We start from the raw sequence: 17,045 nt of genomic DNA on the forward strand, positions 1-17,045 counted from the left end.
ATGCTCGCTGCTTTAGTTTGCAAGATTATCGCCCTGCAAGCGTGTTTTTACCGCTTTGGTGTCGCGGCCTCCTCTGCTGCAGGTCAGGAAAGTTCACCGTGGTTCGTGAGGTGCAACAACGCCGGGTCCATCGAGCTTTCTGCAGCCCGGGGAGCCGGTGACCCTGACCGGCTGCTCTGCTCCGTCCGCTGCCCGGATCAAAGGTAAGTTGGAGCAAGTTTCCAGTCACATCTGAGGTAGGCCTACGATAGAAAATAAAATAAAAATATTGGGAGCCTTCTAAACCTGTAATTTTGTTGAAAACATCCCCAGGTGGAGGACAGCGGCAGTTTTCCTTGTTAAATCCCCCAAACACAGATTTCATTTCAAACCCCGTCTATATGGTCACGTTTTGCCCGTGTTTTATAACCGTGGGATGACTATATAATACAAAATATAAATCTGATCACTGAGTTCCAAATTAGACCTTACATGTTTTTTTTTTTATTCTGGTCAGCAATAATATATTGCAAAATAGTTTACTTACATCACATGTTTATGCTTCACAAGTGTGACTCTGAAAAGCCAGTTTAAGTATCATGAAAAAAAAAATCTAGTATTCCTTTGGTGTGTTGATCTGGATGTAAGCTGCAGTCGTTTTGTTTTAAGCTTTATTATTTGTTGTTTAAGGTACCAGGTTGCAGCATTGTCTTCAGAGACTTGTTACTGTGGCAACCAGCTGCATGGTCTGGTGGTCAGCGGCTGTTTCAACACATCGTCCAGCCAAAGGACAAAAGAGTTGAGAGTGGGAAGAGAAAAACAAAGGTGAGACGAGCTGCTGCCTTGTGCCATTCTGGCTTCATCTGACCCAGCAGTCAGTTCAGTTCATCCAAGTTTAAGGACCAGAATTTATACATTCGACAAGTCAGTGATGGAGTTTACAGAGATTGTCTTTATGGTTTTTTCTCTTTTCAGTGCCCTGCATCGGCCGGAAGGCAGCATGGTGCTCTTTGGAAGTGAAGGACCTTTTCTGCTCCACCTCAGAGCCTCTCCAGACATGGTGCATGCTGGGAGAACCTTTGTTGTGGATGTTTCTGGAAACCTGTGTGGACCTCCCAGTCAATGGACAGGTCAGCTGCTGGTTGTTAGAAACACAACTCTTGAACCCTAGTAAAATGCATTCAAAGGCAATCCCTACTGAAAAAACTTCTGACTTCAGGAGATTTCTTCAGGAAAAAAGTTTGTCACTTCACCTGAAAATGTATTATAAATGGTTTTATTTTTAATTTTTCTATTAACTTCTGGTCTACTGTGTTTATTATGTGATTCTACATATGTAAAACGGTGAAAATAAATATGACTTGTAATGAGTTACATCAGTTCTATCACATTATATGTGATTATTGATTATTGCATCAATTATTGCAGAGTTTAATAATGTAAAGCACTGCTACTGATGTAGTATTTATGAGTTGCATTTTATCTCCAATTACTTATTTATTTGTTTTATTTATTTAATGCTCTGAACCACCCCCACAATAAATACATACATACATAAAATCAGTAACTGAACCCCTTAAAAAAAGGAAATTGATGCTTCCTAACATCTCCAGATACATTGTGTATGTTTTTAAAATTATAATAAATTATGATTAATATAATGCACAATCATATATGTATCATGGTTTATTAGAAATTGCATTTTTTGTGCAAATTTAAGTGATGATTCTTTTTTGGCAGCTGCATTATGTTAAGCTGAATAGTTTTAAGTTTGTAACAAATATGTGTCACATACAGCTATTTTGTGTTTGAGTTTTGTCTTTTTATAATTTAATATATTTCCTGCGATTGCAGGACTTGGACGGGTGGAGCTGTCTGTGGAGACTCCCAAAGGTCAAAGATCATGTCATGTCAACATTTCACAGGACGGTTGGTTTACTGTGCCTTCTGACTGGATGTTGAAAAATCCAGGAAAATATGAGATCAGTAAGTATTAAAGAAGAATTTCCTTTTCATTGAGTTGTAAATAAATCAATCAAGTAAATGTAAAATGACACAATGTCCTGTCTCCCTCTTGTTTCCTTTCACTTTCTTTTTAGATGTCTGTGTCTCCAGCCCCCTCTCCACTCTCTCCTCCAGCCTCCATTTGTCCGTCTCACAGCTCCCTCCAGACGATGAAGCGATTCCTGTGGAAATCTCTGCCAGCATCCTGCTCACAAATCCAGGCTCCATCCAGGCGCTTGTTGAGGTAGCATGCAGGGGCGAGCCTGTCTCGCTGCAGGCGTGTGTGAGTGGAGGACTGGTAACACGGCTCCAGTGGCGGTTCACTCACGAGGACAAAGACAAAACCACAGGGGGACGAGGGACAGAGAGCCTCTCCGGTCCCAACAGCATTGTGGTGAGTAAGAAACTTCATTAAAAAGCACCGTTTTCAGCAGCTGAACTTCTATCTTTTTAAATGATCCACGTGAATTTGATGAAGTACTATCAGTAATAATAATGATAATCTATAAGTATTTTTGATGGACAACGACTAGAGTTTAGATTTCTTCATAAATAAATTAGTTTTTATTTGATAAACTCAGTTTTGCTCTGTGGCCTGTTCAGCTGCAAACTCTACTACAGTATGTCTTAAATTGTCTGCCACGAAAAAGACTCGTATCAGCTTTAAATAAGAAAAAAATGCTTTTTTGTTGTTGTTTTTTTTTTATTTGATCCCTGCATAAAAATGTAAGATTAAATCTAAATTTATATCTGTTCTAATGATGCCAAATATCCCAAAACACACCAATAAAAAGTCACTACGGTCCTCAAAGAGAAACAGGATCTATGAAATGCTCATAGATTTTTTTTCCAATATCTTTTTTAAATAACTTTGCAAAAGTCAGTGGTTCTTTTAGTCTTTTAAAAGCACCGTCATTAATAGAAATTATTAGATAACATATTAAGCTGTTACATATAATTTTTCACACTGTTAAGATGCCAAACATCACCATGGTAGAGGACATTAATCAGCAGAAAAGTCATGACACAGATCATCCATCCCCACACGTCTAAAGATCCGTCTCTATTCTCCTTTAAGATCACAGCTGTACACATGTTATAGTTGTAAATATACTGCATACAGCTTTGACCAAATTGCTAATGTGTTAAATACTGTGGACAACATGTCACCCTTGCACAAATTAATGATGATAAGCTCAAACCGTGTTGTATTTTTTTTCATGAAGTTAAAAGTGAATTTCTCCTCTAGGGGGTCAATAAAGTTTATTCTATTCTAATCTTTAATTGTATTTACCCTGAAAAATAATTAAAAAAGGAAGAAAATTGTTCAACAAAATCTTTTAAATGTGAATTTTACTCTATAGCAATGAATGGATCTCGGATGTACACTTATGTGGCTAATGTCGATATATAGATATAAATAGACCAGAAAACAGCTTTGAAATATGTGTTCACTGTAGTGGCTACCATGCATGTAAGGGTTAATTCTCATCAGTGGAAAACTTCTGTGGACAGAGTTGGACCTTTGACACAGATGGAGTTCAGGCCGTGTCAGAGAACGCCTCCAGTGGGTTTGAATGGACACAAGAGACGGTGGACGTGGTGAGTACTCTACTAGTGTTACAGTCTGACATCAGTGAAGCAAATATTTCTGTTGTTGATTCTGACTTTCATTACAGAAAATCTCAATAACCACGCATTTTCATGTGCAAAAGGAATGTTATGGAGACTTTAAGTTACAAAATGAAGCGACTCTGGTCTGATCATCCTTTTTAAATACTGAAGGAACATTTTACTCAATGACAGTGGAGCTTATTAATGTGTTTTCAATGGTTTTTAAAGCTCTGCAGAAGTAAATAATCGGCGTCTCCTTCTCATTGTGTGTGTTCACTAGGAATGGGCGATATTTTACCGTTCACGATATACCGTCAAAAAAATTCCCCATGGTCAGAATTTGTCATCTCGCGGTAAAAACGTTAAATTCCCGTTGATGACGTTTTTGTTTAAAGCCTGATTTATGGTTCTGCGTTAAATGGACGCAGAGCCTATGGCGTAGGCTCTGCATCGATTTAACGCAGAACCATAAATCAACCTTAACAAACATGGTGGAAGGCGGATCTGAGAGCGAGGAGCTCGTTGTTAAACGAGGCTCCAGCTCCGTTATCTGGAACTGGTTTGGATTGAAAAAGAGAGACGAGGAGCAAATATCATCTATTATATGCAGAGTCTGCAAAAAAACAGTGAGTGCAAAGGATGGCAATACAAGTAATTTATTATATATTTTACATTATATATTATATATTATTATATACATATATAACATATTATATATAAAAGCTGCTGCTGAGGTCTCCACCAGAGTGGTGTAATAATTGGTGTAGTTTAGTAGTATTTAGTATTCTTTTAGAGCAGTGTTTTGGGGGCTCCAAAGACTGAATGTGGTGATAGATTTATAGTTAAAAAGATGGAGTTGAATTGGTATTTTTTGTATCGTCATTTTTATCGTTATCGGGATAAATGCAAGAAATTATCGTGATACATTTTTTAGTCCATACCGCCCATCCCTAGTGTTCACCATTGAGACAATCAGCCGATTAACCCTCCAATCAAACACGCTGTGTTTGTGTGTGTGGTTTGCCTGCAGGTGGTTGTACCTCCTTCCTTTGACGCAGACACGCAGGTGTTCACCACCATCAAACCTCCACTCGTCTTCAAACTCTCACTGGAGGCAGAGTACAACCGCAGCTATGAGATTCATATCAACCTCAGCCGTGGGGAGAAGCGCTGTAACCATGGTAACGTCACATATAATCACAGTACTAATCAGCAGCACAGAAACATTGGTTGTCATGGTGGCACCTTCTCACAGGATAGTAGTCACCACATCCAGGGAATTCAGCCTGGAAGTTACCAGTCATAACAATAATAACCATGAGTCTTCGGTAGTTTGGACTATTAGTTCAGATGATGCAGTTATGAAAGCAGAAAGCAGGACTTTACACCGTCACGGTTCAGGGCTTTAATCCCATCGGCCGGGGCTTATTTCAAAAACATGATCCTGGTTCAAGATCTGGTTGGAGAGCTGATGTCAGACTTCCCTCAACTGCTCACAACGCTTAAAAAATACTAGGTTTTAATCTGCAACACAGTTGGGTCAAATGTGGCGGTCTCCTTGCGAGCGGATGCAACAGGGCTGTACAGAGGCAGCAGCTGCACCACAGCAGGGGAGGCAACAGTGGTTTTGCTTTTTAACCACAGCGGGAGAGTTGTGATCAAGCTGCAAGCCGTCAATCGAGTGTCTTCTCGCAATACGTGTCAAGGGAAAAAGGAAGGCGTTACCACAAACTAAAATTAATCAGACATCATGGCGACAACCAGCCAGTCAAAGTCTTGCTCAAAGTGTGGAGGACAAAGGTGAATAAGTAGGACATGCAAAGAATTAGTTCTTAACTTTACCTTAATGAGTGTCTTCATATGTCTTCATATTTCTAATGTTGTAAAAAAAAAAAATGAAGAAAAATATGCACATTGAGACCCAATGCCAGTTTTCATGTCCAACTATTTTATGAAGCAGATCGTGCTTTGCACGGTTTCTGATTGTGCATCGTCTCCGTCAGTATTTGATTGAAGTATGTCTGTTTTGTTCTCCAGCTGTAAGGATTTATGCAGACAAGCAAGCATATCGCACAAACACAGATGTACTCTTCACGGCTGTGGCTGATGTACCAGACCCTGTAGAGTTTCTCTGGGACTTTGGAGATTCGGTGTCAGCCAGAACCACCTCAAGGACCATCACTAAAAGATATCACCACCCCAGAAGGTATGAGATATATGTGTCTTATGTCACATTCATTGTGGGGGCATCCCTAAGCTTACACTTAAAAAAGTCTAGATCATTATACTTGCTACTTTAAGTTTAAGTAACTTCACAATATGAAGTAAACTCTGGACGGCGCTACAGAGCTCTGTACGCAAAAACCTCCAGACACAGAGACAGTTTCTTCCCCCAAGCTGTTGCTCTGATGAACTCTCATCACTCATAGAGTCTCAGAGAAATCAATCACTATGCAATAATACTAATAATAATAATAACCCCAGTCATATGCTGTAACAATGCACCTTTCAATAACCATCTACCTCATACTGCTGCACCTTTCACTTTAAAAAAAATTGTATATGTGTGTTGAGCCATTTGTCTATTTACTGTACAGTGAGCGAAATAACCGGAGTCGAATTCCCTGTCTGGCATGTTCATACTTGGGCAATAAACCTGATTCTGATTCTGATTCTAAACACAATTTTTCAAGTTAAGTCAGACTAACTTGGCTAATTTCCTATTTTTAAGTTTAAACAACTTCACAAATGTAAGTAACTACAATTAGGTTTAAAGTAAACTAACAATTAAATATGAATTAACTCGACTTATGATTATTAGTTGTATGTACTTAGAATAGACTTTATTGTCATTGTGCTCAGGTTACAACGAGATTGGTTGGGATGTTCCCACCAAAGTGCAAAGGAAGCAAAAATAAGAGGAATAAATAAATATGAAAAGCACAGTATAAAAACATAAAAGCAATACAAACAATGTCTGGTAAAGTGCAACAAACTGTGACCTAGACATCACTCCCACATCATTCAAAAAATACACCTGTTCTGTTATGTTATGTTATGTTGTGTATTATTTAACAATCTTAAATCTTAAACTCCTAAACTTGTGCAGTCAAAAAGATCTATGAACTCCCGGTACAAACCCCCCCTGTCCTGATGCAGTTACAGCGTGGTCGTGGTTGCGTCCAGCGGTCACATGTCCATCACCTCCGATGTGTTCCTGCTGGTGGTTGAGAGAGCGGTGAGGCTCAACAGGCTGGTTCTTCCGGCCTCAGTCCTGCAGAACCAGACGGTGACGTTGAGCTGTCGGGTCACCGTGGGAACCAACCTCAGCTTCCTGTGGAGCTTCGGAGATGGAACAGCCAGGACTGGACTGAGCACAGAACAGCACGTCTTCCACAGGTTGTCAGAAGATTTTACTAGGGTTGAAGTTGGTGATTGTTATGGTTATTAGATGTGTTTCTATGTGCAGAACGGGGGAGTTCAGAGTTGAGGCGACTGCCTCTAACCTGGTTAGTTCAGCGTCTGTCAGCAGCCTTCTGTTTGTTGTGGACCGGCCTTGCCAGCCTCCGCCAGTCAAAAACATGGGGCCTCTCAAACTGCAGGTATCGGCTTCACTAGTACCTCACCTCCAGCATGCAGATCCGTGCTGATCTCATTATTAAACAACCATTTACCAACAATTGTTAAAAAGAAAATAAACTCTTTCTTTGCCCAGGTGCGGCGACATGAGGTCCTCCGACTGGGAGTGACGTTGGAAGCAGAAGTCGACTGTGACGTGTCAGGAAACCTTCACTACACCTGGACCTTATTTGACTCTGCAGGCCAACGCGTCCCTTTGCCTCTCATAAACACACACAGACAGGAGCTAGTCCTGCAGAGCCACAGCCTCCGTTATGACACCTACACGGCCCTGGCGAGGGTAATTCACGACAAACACTGTCAGATATCTTCACAGCCAATAGTGAGCCAATCCCATGAAGGAGGAAGCAATGAGCCTGAGTCAAAAGGTTCCACCAGTCTAGTGATTTGTCTCTGGTTTCTGGTTATGGGATCCTCCTCAGGTACAGATCATTGGCAGTGTGGTGTACAGTAACTACACGGTGAGAGTTCAGGTGATGCCAAGCCCCCTCGTGGCTCTCATCCAGGGCGGCACCAACATCTTCATTGACAAGAAGAGCACCAATGTGGTAACTCTGGACGGAAGAGCGTCGTATGATCCCGACTTCCCCTTGCAGCCACTCAGGTAGAAATCTCCAGCTTGGTGGTGTCTGCAGGATGCTGCTTCTGGTGCTCATTAGTGGGGCTTCTCTTTTCTGTGGTGTTAGAGCCTCATTTGTTGTTTTGTTGCCCTTCAGTTTGCACGGCTCACTTGTTATCGAAAGGTTTAGAAACCTTTTCAACGAAGGAAACCATAATTCAGCACAACAGTAAACAACTGAGCAGAAAAATAGCATCACATGTTCTTTTCCTGCCCAAAGCTATGTTCATTTTGGTCATCTTTCTATAATACTCTCTCAAAAGCCCTTAATAAACTGGTGGATTCTAGCCCTTTAATTTCTATTTTTGGTGTACCTGAAGATTTTAATAGTTTTACTATGAAGGAGATTAATATAATTGCTTTTTCCTCTCTTGTAGCTCGTAGACGTATTCTACTTCAATGGAAGGACCAAAAACCTCCATCTCCCAACTCTTGGTTGAAAGACCTGATGTCATTTTTATATTTAGAGAAAATTAAATACGGTATTAGGGGTTGCTCTGATAGGTTTTCTTATATTTGGGAACCTATTCTTTCTTTTGTTAATTCTTTGGCATCCTTGGAAGATTAATTTAATCTGATTTAACTTAATTACAGGGAAGTATGATATTGCTAACCATGTCTATTTTTTTTAGGGTTCCTCTTATGTCAGTTTATTTAAATTTTTATTTATTTATCTTATTTTGTTTTCTTAATTTATTTTAATTTTTTAATTTTTTTGTTGCAGCTGTTTTGCGTGTCCTGTATTTTAGTTTATTACTTTATTTTTCCTATTATTATTGTCTTCAGTCAGAGTTTGATTGGTAAACGGTACTTACTTTGGGACCTGTTTATAATTACCTATTTTGCAGTGTGTGTGTTTTGGGGTGTTTGCTATGTTTTGTGTCCTTATTTATTTTATCATTATTTTTATTTTTTTATATATATATTTTATTTATTTATTTATTTTTTTTGTGTGTATGGTAAAATATAAAACGGGGTATTCTGTTGAACCCTTTAAAAGAAATGTTTATTGTGTAATATAATTTACATGGATTACCCAATAAAGAAACATGTTAAAAAAAAAAGAAAAATAGCATCACAGAGGCTTTAGTGGTCACCTCTCATGACTTTTTACCTGCTTCATGTCTCAGTTTTAAATCTTGCCTCTATTCAGTTTACACATTTCTGACTGTTTGGGGTTTTTATGTATTTTTTCTCCATAGCTACAGCTGGACATGCAAGCCAGTCAGCACCATCACCAGCTCCTGCTTCAACCAAACCATTCCCACTTCAAGCCCTCTGCTCAGCTTTCCTGTCAGCCTCTTGAAACAGAACTTTGACCAGTTCCAGCTCACGTTCACCGTCCACAGCGGAGAGCGTTCAGCTTCATCAGACACCTTCCTCTGTGTGACATCAGGCCTGGCCGGGTATGAGTTAAAGCCTCGACAGCAGACTGATGCTTTTTAAGACTTGCTGAGCTGGTGTAAATGGATTGAAATCACTTATCTATCCCTCCATTGTGAGGCTCTGAACATTTGCCAACATTGTGTGTCAAGGAGGGTGTCCATTAGTTGTCTTCACTGCCAAGGAGACCACGTGAACTCGGATCAGGCTTTCTCTGTAAGTGCAGTGTGTGAGGACTGTGACATCGCAGCAGAGCTCATCCAGTACAGCTGGAGTCTGTATCTGGTCAATGCTTCCTCCAAGCCTGTCATAGATGGTAAGCTAAGACAACAAATTTAAACAAAAGGAGTCAATGCAAGTCAGTATCTGATACATTAAATCTGTTCTGCTCCAGTCCCATTTTGTTACACAGTAGACATCCGCGTCCCAGCTGCCATCGTGGAGAATCCTGTTACATCCACTCAGACTGCTGAGAGTTCAGCCCTCCACCACCCCGATGTACCCGAGTCACAGTCTGCCCGTGATGCCCATGTCTCTCCCTCCACACCTTTGGAGAATTGGTCCGAAAAGCAGAATTTTGAGCCGGGTGACAATGCAGCAGCATCACACAAGGACAGAGGTACGCCAACAATAGCTGGTGTGAGTTGATGGTGCTAGAACTTGATTATAGGAATGTCCCATCCTGTCACTAAATTTTACTTCTCCTATATCTTCCCCCATACCGGTTTGTCCACATAAGAGTCCTCCATGAGTCCGCTTGTGTTTGAAAATAGCAATAGCCCATATCCAGACGATGCTGGCCGGGGCGGCTTTTTCGGTGAATTTCCAGGGGACCCCGACTCCTCTGGAGACTGGGACTTTTCCTTTCCTTTCCTGGAGAGCGGTGATTTAAATGGTCGACAAAGTGAGTAAAAACAGAGCTGAAACATAAATGTCGCTCAGGTAAACTGCTTTCCCTCCGCTTTGGTCTCTTACAATCTTTCCTACAGCGAGAAATCCAGCGTATTTTAAATTCCCCTTTTTTTTAGTAGGCAGGTTTCTATCTTACACATATTATTCAACGCATATGGATCCAAGGGAGGTGGAAAAACCCCCCGCCATTGACAGTTACGCTATTGATAAGCTTCTTCAGAAACAACATGTATAGTCGTCATTTGTAAACACTTGGCAAAGTAAGTTTGCCAAGTTACATGAGTTTTGTTCATGTTTGTAATGAACAAAACTCAATAATGCAACATTATTTCATAATTCAAAATTATATAAAATGTACATTGATTGTCATCTTTGGTTTCATTATTGGGTCGTTTGTGTTTCATTTGCCTAAAATTGTAAAACCGTTAAGTACAACGTTGCTTTACCACCTGCTACATTCATAAGAAACTACAAAAACTGTAGACATACAGCTGTGCAAGACACAATCAGCCAGTTTGATCTGAAAACTAACTGCAATGATGCAACACATTTGATAGGACATCACAGATTATATCCACCTCTTTTATCAAATTTGTGCATAAATTGTCAGAGCAAAAATGATTTTTCACAATGAAAGGTAATACAGTACCAACGGTGTTATTGGATGGCCTGATATTCATAATGTGGCCTGCAGAGATTTTCAGTGTCCTTGAGTCCCCGGGAACCCATTTCACCAACTTACTGCTCTTGGAAAAATGTTGTGATCCTTGCAGCATATTGGAGAGTTTCACAAAAGGTTTCTTTTTGTTTCCCCCCAGAGCCTGGTACAATTAACAGCCTTGTGATATCCACTTCAGATCATGACTGCCAAACAAATACGATGAGCACCGTATTCTGCACCTCTTTACACGCAGCTCTGCGATGCTGCTCCATCTGTATCCCTTCACTTTACAGACCTGTCTGCTATTAATATCATTATTTATGAGATGTTCCATTACAGACATCTCACAACTTGTTTTAAGTGTTTTAATCTCCAACCTGTCATTCGAAGAGTTAATTCATTAGCGTAAGTGGTGAAACAATAATGAGGCTCATCATCATCAGAGGTTGGGATTCTCAGTGTTTAAGAACCAAAACGATTGGTCATAAAAAAGAGATATTAATTTAGAATTCCTGTATTATAGGGTTTTAAAGTCTGTAATCAGAATAATGTATTAAAATTGTCTCGCAGGTCCAGATGATTATGATGTTCCCTTCCCAACTGCCGTAGAAGGAGACCCGGGGATGTCAGCAGGAAGAGCCACAGGTACAGATAATATTCTTGCTCACTACTATACTGTTAACCTAAGACGGGGGTTTCATTGTTCATGCATGACCCCAGATGTAGATTTTGAGAAGTTTAGTCTGGGAGGAGACTCCGCATGTGATCCAGCAACACACAGAGATGAAGGGAGCGACCTGGTGATTCCCAAACCATTTGACGTGATTCTGGAGCCGAGTTTGCTCGACTTACACCGAGACGCGGTGGACAGAGGCCTCTTTGAGTCCTACACTTACACAGGTACGCTGTTCAAGCATGTACCAGCAAGCTGCCCTCTTCTCTGTCTCTACATTCAGTCATCTTTCTATCCCCAGACCTTTTTTTTGTTATTATTTTTTTTTTTTTTTTCCAGGAATCTCCTCCTCTCTACTCAGATTCAGACCTTTCAGTCTGAGGCCGGCGAACAGATACATGCTGGAGGTCATTGCTAGTAAGTCTCAAAACCATAAATAATAACTTTGTTAGTGCAGTCATCAGTAATCCACCTGCCGCTACAAAGAAGAACATTTCAAATGCAGCATTAAAAAATGATCCTGTAATTTAACAGTAAAAACTAAGCTGGTTCTACAACAGTCCTTTATTTTTCTGTACCAATTAAAAACTACCAGTATTTGTCTTTCTGTTTTTTTTTGTTTTTAAAAAAAAATAAATACAGAGTTTGAGAAGAGATTTCTTGGGCGGACTCAGCTTTTTTTAAAGACCAGCTCTGCTCCGAAGGGCATGATGTGTCAGGTGCAGCCCGACAGAGGAACAGAGTTAGACACACACTTCGGCATCTTCTGCACCTCGGGGAGGGAGGTATTTCCTTTTGTATGCCATCAACACACGTCCATATCTGATCCATAATTTGACAGATCCCCTTCTGTGGGATCCATCTCTAAAGTCACTTTCTTTCACATTCATTCATTCATTCATGAGTGAAGCTGTGTGCTCAGATCAGTGCTCCTTGGTCACCAAGTTACCACTTAGAGAGTTTACTTCTTTATGTTGATTCCTAAATGACCAACCTCCCATTTTTTTGCATGTCTGTATTTTTTTGTGCGACTCAGGACTTACTGTACAAGTACAGCTTCAGCGTTGCAGGAAACCACCCCAGGATACTTTACCAAGGCAGAGACTTCCAGTACTACTTCAGCCTTCCTTCAGGCGACCCTGGTGATGACTATAAAGGTAAACACACACAAGCACATCATTACACAGACAAAAGATCGTGCACATGGTCATTGATTAATTATAAAAAAAAAGAACACTATTACGTAACTCTAAAAAATTGGTTGAGATATCCTATAGGAGTGTGAGGCTCCTTTTAAGAAATGAGACTCTCTAGCGCCACCCTTCAACACGACGGCCGTCAGGGGTACTGCAGCCAACAGCGAAGCCGGCACGGGAGAACGGGGGGAACGCGCATCAGGGTCAGCGTCATGGGGGGTCATCCGCGGGCCATGCCCCCCTAAATGAGTTAATGTGCCCCCCTCCACTCGCCCACAAGCAGGCCAAGCCTTTGTGCCAAACTTTGTATTTTATTGATTACTTATCTTATTGAACGTGAAATCATCCTTCGTAAATTACATTTAATTAAAACCCGTGCTTATTAATCACAAAACACAGGTCAAACATCATGACCAAATCCGCTCCGACCCGGTGTGTCAGTGATCAGCACAGACAGACTGCAGCTTCGCCTGAATTATGGTTCCGCGTTAAATCGATGGCGTAGGGTCGCGGTGCGGTGTGCGTCGCCGCGTACCCTACGCCGTCGGTTCTGCGTTGGTGTGACGCGGAACCATAAATCAGCCAATCAGGGAGCAAGGGCTCGCTGGGTTGATGTTGATCCGCGGACCAAACTTGTTAAGGAGCATCAAACTCACTCTTAACTACGCGGAAATAACGCTAAAATATAAAGAAGGCTTCCCAAAGTGTGATCTATGGTGAAATAGGAAAATTAAGATGTACAACTCTTCTAAAGGTGAGACATGCATTTAATTGACTTCATGGCGCCAGCCTTGGCTTTTATTATTACGCAAATGTGGAATGTTTGGGTCTGTCTAATTTCGTCAAATTAAATTGAATTGGAGATTCACCGTTCACATTTTTATGTGTATGCGTTGTATGAGAGAGAGATGCAGAGGGCGAGGGAAGGAGGGAGAGACGTGGCCTGTACGTCGTTGTTTTTTGTTTTTTTGCAGTTTGGGTGCACAATACACTTGTGTGTGTGTGTATTAAAAAGAGATTTTGCAGTATGTTGTGTAATTGAAACTGGTTTGCTGTGATCGTTGATGGCAAACTCATATTAAGCATTTACATCATATTGCGTTCTTGAATGGCAGTTTGTGCCCCCCCGCTGGTTATTATTAGATCTGTTCTGCCGCCGACTCTGACGCGCATGCAGCGTCATTTGACGTCACATCCGCAGGACAGCGCGGGAAACTCGGCCCCAGCACTGCAGCACATTTTGCAGCACACAGCCTGTTCAAGGCAACGGAGAGATACACTAGAGGGCTCATTCTTTTTGGTTTGGAACGCTTCATCTGACCTTATTACTAGAAAACTTAAAACGTTTACGAATTTTTTTTCATAAATCCTGCCTCAATCCTGCCTCAAGCTCCTTTAATGTGTTTCTATAGTAAATGTCTACACTGAAATCAGAAGTAGCTCAGATGGATCCGCCACCCAACCCTGCTCTGTCTCGGTCCAAGTCAAGCCGAGCTTCGTCAGGAGCAGCGTCTCCCCGTCGTCCAATCAGGATCCAGATCTGGAGCTGTGAGGAGCATTACTGGATTACAATCATTTCCTGCTTTGGGAGGATTTACTTGTATACTACTACTTCTACTACTACTACAATACTACTAATTTACTACTAATTCTACTCCTATTACTTCTACTACTACTACTACTACTACTACTACTACTACTATTACTACTACTACTACTATTACTACTACTACTACTACTACTACTACTACTAATTTACTACTACTACTACTACTCCTATTACTTCTACTACTACTACTACTACTACTACTACTACTATTACTACTACTACTACTACTACTACTACTATTACTACTACTACTACTACTACTACTACTACTACTGCTACTGCTGCTACTACTATACTACTACTATAGGCTACTACAATACTACTGTCTACTAATCTATTACCACAGATTTTTGTTGAAATATTGAAAAAAATGCTAATCTTGTTCTTATTCAAATACACCAGCTTCTTTGGCAGATCGTTCACAGTAAAGATGTTTTCTGGATTAGATATGTGAAAAAAAGACTTAAACATTTAGCTAGAACATGTATGTTTTATGTTCTGGGGTCCATTCCTTGTTGTCTCCAGGTGCGAGGCAGGTTTGAGGAACCTGTCGATGCTGGTGCAGCTCGGGAACGCTGCAGAGATTCGTAACTACGTCAGCCTCCTCTCCATCGTCCTGAACAGACTGAGCCTGGATGCTGACGCCAACACACATACACAGAGCCATATGCGCAACGTGCTCATTTGTACTGTGTGCCGACTTGAGAGCGGTGAACAGGTGCACACACCAACCTTATGCGCCGCTTCAAGGATGACGCTACCACAAATCATTGCAGAATTATTTCACGCCTAATTCAATTCCAGGTATCAGTGGAAGACAACATCTTCCTTCTGAATGAGCTGCTGCAGTTTCCCCGTCAGGTCTGCACTCTCATGGACAACCATAATCTCTCAGGTGGCTTCTGAAAGATGGAATTCAATTCTTTCTGCTTCTTTTAACCTTTCTAGGTGACATTTGCGAGTGCCAGGCAGATAACGGCTCATATTCGTGGCATGTCAGAGCAGATTTCTGAGTCCGGGGCTCCTGACTGGCACCAGAGGATGGTCGGTACTCAGGTCGGCTTGCTTTCAAAAAACCTTCATGTGGTCATCAGTCACGATGATTACGCTCCTGAAACACTTAGCCGTGCTGACCTAAACCATGCACATAAGCATTGTAAGACAGAGGCATCGACCGGGCCTCACATCAAACAAGAGGGATCGATGCCAACAAAGAAAGTGGTTCAGCTTGTAGATGATATACTGCAGACCGCTTCAGATTTGATGCTGGTGAGAAGAAACAGACAGCTTTTAGCAAATCTATAAATCTTTCTGTACCTGTTTTTGTTCTTTTTCTTGTAAATCTTTACTGAAATCCTTTGTATCTTTTTTTTCCCAGAATCCCATGTTGTTTCACGAGACCAGTGACTTCAGAGTTAGCACTGATCTCATGAGTTTGTATGCTGGGTACCAAAACCAAACCTCCTCCGTCATCAGCTGCGGCTCCACCACTTTCCACATGCCCGCATCCTTAACTGAGACCCCATATCTTCGTCATATTGGAGGAACTCAGCGACGAGAGCAACGGCTCTGCGTCCGCAGAGTGGTGACTGAGCTCGCCAACTCTCCTTATACCTGGGCAACATATCCCACACAGGTCAGAGGAGCAAGATGTGAGAACATTCAGTGAGTTCAAATCAAGGCATTGCTTTTACTTCTTCTTGTTTCTTCTAGCTGAGTGGACCAGTGGTTGATCTCAGTCTGTATAGATGCACCACGAGGAGAAAAGTCCCCGTCCGCCTCCTCCTTGAACCAGTGACTGCTGAGCTCCAGCAACCGCAGAGAGACGTACGTTATGACTCCTATTTTACTGCTGATTACAGAAGGTTATAAGTCTCTTGTGGTCTAACAAAAGCTTTAAATGATATTAAAGCATTTGCAATGTTGATTTTTGGGACTTTTTTTTAGAATATGAAATGTGCAGATACAAATAATGTAATTTCTGCCACAGAAGAGCTCTGTGCCAGAGCACATCCTCCTGCGCAGCCAGATCAACTACCACAACTTCACCGTTACCCAGGAGCTCTTGCAGCGAGCCATCCAGGTGACTGTGGTGTTCACGCCACCGCCCAGCAAGGCATTTCCCATCATGCTTCTCTTCAGGTAGACCCACAGTGCTGATTTTCAACTCCTGATTTTTTTTTTTTACTGCAAAGAGTTGAAACTACAGAAAAACACATTCATGACATTTAAAAAGTGAAATATGTGGTACAAAAATTATGGAGCGTTCTTTGTGTCAGGATGTTTGAGAGGCCAACTCCCAGCATGCATCACTTGCAGAGAATTCAGCAGTGGGAAAGCAACAGCACACGCATCACTCTGCCCCCATCCTACCTCAGTGGTAAGGGATGATGTGGTTGTATGCTTTTAAGAGCTCATTCATTTATTGTCCTTGGACCTTAGGTGTTGTTTCCTTTGTTTGTATCTATTGTATCTATTACTTAGCATGCTTTCCTCTCATAATAATGCTTTTTTTTAATAGTTGCAGGGGTGGGTCACTTAGCTCTCCTTGATGCTGATTTTGAGAAAAGGAAGCACCAGAGAAAGCAGATAAGCTACAGCCTAACAGTGGACAGCAGTCTGTGTCTGTCCTGGGACGTCCTGCAGGGGGCTTGGACGCACCGCGGCTGCAGGACAAAACAAAATGATGCTAAATCTACTGTCAACTGCAGGTAGGCATCTGCTAATCAGTTAAGCAAACACACATCAGACCACCG

The 17,045-nt window shown here is 41.4% G+C and overlaps 1 protein-coding gene across 1 annotated transcript in view; it reads left to right on the plus strand.

Moving 5' to 3' along the window:
• LOC133423364 (polycystin-1-like protein 1) overlaps positions 1–17,045 on the plus strand; it is a 34,478-nt gene continuing 17,433 nt past the window's right edge. The window contains exons 1-30 of the mRNA XM_061713552.1: positions 1–203; positions 670–804; positions 955–1,109; positions 1,834–1,965; positions 2,079–2,377; positions 3,499–3,585; positions 4,628–4,778; positions 5,635–5,803; positions 6,757–6,996; positions 7,067–7,199; positions 7,313–7,516; positions 7,659–7,840; positions 9,058–9,261; positions 9,391–9,554; positions 9,633–9,857; positions 9,978–10,142; positions 11,388–11,456; positions 11,532–11,711; positions 11,824–11,901; positions 12,127–12,269; positions 12,521–12,641; positions 14,093–14,228; positions 14,815–15,007; positions 15,094–15,150; positions 15,238–15,558; positions 15,668–15,925; positions 16,003–16,116; positions 16,280–16,431; positions 16,569–16,669; positions 16,811–17,000. Coding sequence (XP_061569536.1) covers positions 1–203; positions 670–804; positions 955–1,109; positions 1,834–1,965; positions 2,079–2,377; positions 3,499–3,585; positions 4,628–4,778; positions 5,635–5,803; positions 6,757–6,996; positions 7,067–7,199; positions 7,313–7,516; positions 7,659–7,840; positions 9,058–9,261; positions 9,391–9,554; positions 9,633–9,857; positions 9,978–10,142; positions 11,388–11,456; positions 11,532–11,711; positions 11,824–11,901; positions 12,127–12,269; positions 12,521–12,641; positions 14,093–14,228; positions 14,815–15,007; positions 15,094–15,150; positions 15,238–15,558; positions 15,668–15,925; positions 16,003–16,116; positions 16,280–16,431; positions 16,569–16,669; positions 16,811–17,000 — 4,961 coding nt within the window. The remainder of the gene's footprint in view (positions 204–669; positions 805–954; positions 1,110–1,833; positions 1,966–2,078; positions 2,378–3,498; positions 3,586–4,627; positions 4,779–5,634; positions 5,804–6,756; positions 6,997–7,066; positions 7,200–7,312; positions 7,517–7,658; positions 7,841–9,057; positions 9,262–9,390; positions 9,555–9,632; positions 9,858–9,977; positions 10,143–11,387; positions 11,457–11,531; positions 11,712–11,823; positions 11,902–12,126; positions 12,270–12,520; positions 12,642–14,092; positions 14,229–14,814; positions 15,008–15,093; positions 15,151–15,237; positions 15,559–15,667; positions 15,926–16,002; positions 16,117–16,279; positions 16,432–16,568; positions 16,670–16,810; positions 17,001–17,045) is intronic.

This window comes from Cololabis saira, chromosome 22 (genome assembly GCF_033807715.1).
Source record: "Cololabis saira isolate AMF1-May2022 chromosome 22, fColSai1.1, whole genome shotgun sequence".
In the NCBI taxonomy this organism is placed as follows: Eukaryota; Metazoa; Chordata; class Actinopteri; order Beloniformes; family Belonidae; genus Cololabis; species Cololabis saira.